This window comes from Phyllostomus discolor, chromosome 8 (genome assembly GCF_004126475.2).
Source record: "Phyllostomus discolor isolate MPI-MPIP mPhyDis1 chromosome 8, mPhyDis1.pri.v3, whole genome shotgun sequence".
In the NCBI taxonomy this organism is placed as follows: Eukaryota; Metazoa; Chordata; class Mammalia; order Chiroptera; family Phyllostomidae; genus Phyllostomus; species Phyllostomus discolor.
The window spans coordinates 108695893-108701071 of NC_040910.2; the positions used below are offsets into that span (position 1 = coordinate 108695893).

At 48.7% G+C, this 5179-nt stretch overlaps 1 protein-coding gene across 1 annotated transcript; it reads left to right on the forward strand.

The window, feature by feature from the left end:
• The first annotated feature begins 224 nt into the window (after positions 1-224).
• Positions 225-4266, forward strand: LOC114503872 (C-C motif chemokine 15-like). Its single transcript, XM_036034058.1, has 3 exons — positions 225-426; positions 3373-3484; positions 3885-4266. Exons 1-3 carry the CDS (start codon positions 321-323, stop codon positions 4006-4008), a joined length of 342 nt encoding a protein of 113 aa, XP_035889951.1. The 5' UTR covers positions 225-320; the 3' UTR covers positions 4009-4266.
• The last annotated feature ends 913 nt before the right edge of the window (positions 4267-5179 follow it).

A 5179-nucleotide genomic window follows, 5' to 3' on the forward strand; every position in this document is an offset into this window, starting at 1 on the left:
AGCTGCTGCCACAGGGTCCCCTGACTCCTGTCCTGGCTGAGGCCTCTGACTGAAATTGTGACGCTTCTGTTTACATCCATTGGCCAGCTGAAAAAACCCCAAGTCATTGTGGCCCTCAACTTCCTGTTGCATTCCCAGACTGGTTCCCTTATAAGAAATGTGTTGCCAACTGTATAGCCAAAGGGCATTCTCTTGACCTCTGCCTTGTGACTTCCTGATTCTCCTCTTCTCATAAACACAAGCGCAGGGCTGGGGTCCCAGTGAGTCAGGAGCAGAGAGCCCGGGAGCACTCAGGCCAGCTCTGCCCGCACACCTGGAAGATGAAGATCTCCGCAGCTGCCCTCCTCTTCTTCATCTTTGCTGCTGCCCTTGGACCCTCGACCCATGGAGCCCGCCCCGGTGGTGGATCCCTATCCCTGGACCATGGTAAGTTCACTGAGCCTTCGCACTGGCGGCCAGTTCGGTGGTAACCTGAGTCCAGAGAGCAGACACAGAGGGATTTGGAGGTGAATTTGGCACTTGCTTAAAAGCAGCAGCAGGAGGGTGTGGACCTTTCCCTGTGGACTTTGGTCCCTGGGAAAAAGTGTGCACAGATGACTTGGGAAACAGTTCTCTTCGCTTTTTATGGCCAGAATTACATGATACCTACTCTTAGCTGGTATGGGACCATTATGTGCTTGAGCAAAAGAGTTGTAGCAAATGGTGGACTTGGGAAAAGAAGCATATTTTCCTCCAGTGTTGAACCAGGGCACCCCGTGCAGTGCACAACCATCAGTTTGAAGAGGAGATGGGACACCCCGGGCTAGTGACTCATTCAAGTCCACCTAACCATTCTACTGACTTACTAACAAATGAATATCTAACACTGCCTTGTACAATCTGCCCTGTGCAAGCAGAAACTACTCTATTGTCTTATAGGTATTAATACACTGAGTCCTCCTACCAACCCTGTGGAACAGACTACCAGCAACTGCCATGGTTTTGTGCATTGTTATTATTAGTCTCATTTTACACATGGGAGCCTGAGGCACAGAGGCCTTAGATAACTTGCTCAGATCCTACAGCCAGTGAGTGGTGGAGTTAGAGTATCCTCTATCTAGGAAGCTGTTATTAAAAGTAAACAAGTCCAATTAAGACTGTATTTTGCCAGCCCCACACGCATCATATCAAGCACACTGGAGGATACGCACGACCCTCATTGAAAATAACTCATATGTAACTGCATAAGAAATGAGCCAACAGTTCCGTGCATTTGCTTAACCAGCATAATGCAGGCCTGCAATCCCTTGCCCAGAACATGGGGGCTAGGTGCACTTTGCAATGCAGAGCCTTTCAGGTTTGAAAAAGGGGGTACAATATCACTGGCAACTCCATTTCCGGGTACACAGTCAAAGAACAGGAAGCAGGTACCTGGCAGATGCCTGCACACCCATGCTAACAGCTGCATCATTCCTAATACACTCCGGGGGGAAGGCACCCCAAGTATCCATCCACAAATGAATGGATGCAAAGTGCAGAATACATTATACACACAAAAGAGTATTATTCAGCCGAAAAGGACAGAAACTGGGACACATGCTACCACACGGAGGAACAGGGAGCACAGGTCCGCACCCGACGTTATGATCAGTGAGATGAGCCAGTGACGAAGGTGAACACTGTCTGATTCCGCTGACAGGAGGCACTGAAAGCAGCCGGGTCAGAGAGACAGAAAGTAGAATGGCGGTGGCTGGGGGCGGGGAGAGAGGGGATGGGGGGTTACTCCCTAGTTGGTTCAGAGGTGCAATTTTATGAGATGTATAAAGCCCTGTGGATAGTCTGTGGTTAGAGCTGTACAATATGGGAATGTCCTTAATGCTCCCAAACTATGCATTGGGAAATGATTAACATTTGATCAGTCTGGTCTACAGTACACAGCTTCTGTTCTTCCTCTGAGCCTGAAAAAATCCTGACTGTTTTTATGGTTTTGCTGGCATTTCCCCCTTGTCCTATCTGATGGGCGAGCCCCTCAGAGTCCCCCCAGGTCTATTTGCCATTCATTCCCCTGATAACTCCGGGGGGTGAGGAGAGTGTGTTCACAGTTGTGAGTTAGAGAAACACAGACTTTATTCTTGCATTGTTATTTCTTAATTATTGTTGTGTTTTCCACACAAACCCCTGTACACCCACTTCTGCCCCACCCTGCATGTACTGAGTGGGTCTAGATCCCTGTAGGGCATGGAGTCAGAGCTCCAGGACAGAAAAGAAAGGTCAAAATTGTACATTTTATATTATGTATATTTGAACACATGTTCAAAAAATAAAAATATTTTTCAAAGTTAACACAGAACTGGACATTCCTAATAGTCCTGGCAGACTCTGGGAAGCATACTTGAGTCAAATAGTAACATGTCTGCGCCAAACACACATAAATGTTTACACTAATGGGACAAAGATTATAAATAGCCTCACTTCACTTTGGGTGACACTGTGCCACCAAATCCCTTAACGAAACATCTTTCTGTCTCCGGAGCCCAATGGGTCCCAGAAATGTGCAGAAAGCATGTTGTGGACTATGTCACGTGGTGTGGCTGTGCGAATGATTTATCCTGGTGGCATCTGCAGTTTGCTTTTGTATTTAAAGTCAAGAAGAAAAAAAAGGAAGTCAATAGAACATTTTCATGGCTCAAACATTTTCAGAAGTTTCCTCAAACATCTCAGGGCACCAGTGAGACAACTGGCCGGGAGGCAGGCCCAGAACCCGCACAGGCGCCCCGGGTCCAGCAGCAATGCCGCCCCACCCGGGGGCTGGGCTGGGCTGACACAGGCAGAGATACCGACACAGTGCTGCCTCCCAGTGACCCCTCTTCCCCCTGTCTCTTTCTCCCACTAGAACTCAGGTTGGCCATACGTGACTGGGACCAATCCTTAACAGACCAAGGAGCTAATGTTTCATTATGGCATGTATTTAAAGGCAGCTGGTGGGTACAGATGTGCTCAGTGGCTTCAGTCCTCCTCCTTTACAGGACATGGGGAAGAGGGAAGAAAGATCTCCACAGCAGACCAGGGTGCACTGTGGGTCCCTCCCCATACCTGAGCTCTCTCCCACCTGGCTGTCCTGCAGTCTGCTGACCTTGGGGAGGTGGCGCTCTCTGGTGCCTCCTGCAGCATCAGACTTTCCACTTCTGGGAGGAGTGGTCCTGGCCCTGCCTGGGTGCACACTCAACCCTGGGCGGGGGAGCAAGGAGATGCAGACGTCCTGCAGAGGATGAAATTGCCCCTTTACACTTCTTCCCCTTCACTGCGTCCCCTGTGCTCTGGAGTAAAAGGGGAAAGGATTTAGTTTCCTCAGAAAGGGGCTCTGTCCTTACATGGACCTTTCTCCTGACACAGGCCTGCACCGCCCCGGTGACTGCTGCTTGTCCCACACCGCACGAGATATCCGATGCATATTCATGAAGGATTATTATCTAACAACCAGTGGGTGCTCCCAGCCTGGTGTCATGTAAGTGCCAAGCCTACTGGCCATGTGTTCGGGTAGGAGATCTATTGATAACACAGGGAGGTCCAGAAAAGTCTCACCATCGGGATGCTGTGAAGTTGGTGGAGGCTTATGTTGTCACTAAGAATCCCCAGAGCATCAGATACCACATGCTCCCAGTGAAGAGGGAGGCTAGGGAGCAGTGGGTAGTGCAGAAGCAAGGCTGCCCAGGACACCCCCCTGAGTCACTGCGGGGGTGTCAGAAGCAGGGTCTCCAGGAGGAGACCCCCCGAGACCCTGCAGAAGAGAAAGGAGGAACAGGATGGGCTGAGTGGGGAAGCCCAGGGGCTGCGAGGATGGGGCTCCCCGTCCTTATGTACAGAACCCTCCTCACTGTCTAATCTTTCTCTCCCTGGCTCCCCAGCTTCAAAACCAAGGGCGGTCAGGCGGTCTGTTTCCACCCCAGTGGTAATGGAGTTCAGGAATGCATGAAGAAGTTGGCCTTGGCCAATACCAGAAAACCGTTGGTTGAGAAGACTGAATACTAGACAGAACGTGCCCACCTCTACTTTATCACCTTCTGGGAGATTCTTGGCCTGAATTCTTTTGTCAAAAGCAACAGGTACTGGTCTGTTCTCTGTAAAAGCTGTGCACCAATAAAAAATATCCAATTTGACTGTACTTGAACTGTAAGAGGAAAAGCAAACGTAGGAATGGCTGAGCTTTGGATATGTGTGTTTTTCAAAAGGAGACATCATAGAGCCCTTTTTAAGACAGGAAAAACATGACTCATTCAAGTACAGATGCAGCATGTGTCCCAGATGCACTGAACCCACTAATGAGGGACCATGAAACTGACTCTAAGACCATCTGAGGAATAGAGCTTTACACAGTTAGCTGGGGTGGCATTCTGAAACTTAGTTAAAAACTGACTAATATCCAATACGGCAATATAGCTGTATTTTTGGATTGTCTTTCCTGCTGGACAAAAGCACTTGCCTCTGTGCTTGACCAAAATTTGTAAGTTCACAGGTAATCTCACAAAGTCTGGAGCCTGATCAAGAGCAAACAGAACATCAATCAAAGGTGCATTTCCCAAGGGCAGGTAAAGTGCTTCCCAGATAAGGTTAAATGAAAGGAGTTCATCATCATCAAGCCCTTATTCTATGAACTATTAAAGGGACTTACTTAAGAATAAGTGTTGGAGACTGCTCTCTGTGGTTTCCGAGACTGTGGCCCTGAGACAGCAAGCCCTGAAAGGAGCTAGTAAGTCCCCCTGGAAAACCAGGTAGAAACGCAGGTGGCAAGCATGACCAGACTCTAACTCTGAGGATTCCCATAGGAATCAAGCCTGATAAGTACCTTGTATCCTTTGAAGCTGGCTGTGCTTTATTTTGTATGGCCCTGGTGACAAACCAGATGTTTAAGTTCAAGGCATAAGAAGTAAACTCCTTATCTCATGAAACACATCCTAAAGACCTCTGGCATCAGTATGACCAACAGATCCTGACCTGTGACAGATCTCTGTGTTCCTTCAATTGTTAGCTGTAGGTAACACCTGTTTCTGGATGACTATAGCCTTTTGACATTGATTGATGAGCTGTCCATGCACACACCTACACATCCCATTCCCACTAAAAGCCACTTGGGAGAAGGGCTTGGGGCATTCGCCACTAGAGGGAATTGCCACCCTCTTTCTCACTGCAACGGCAAGATTGT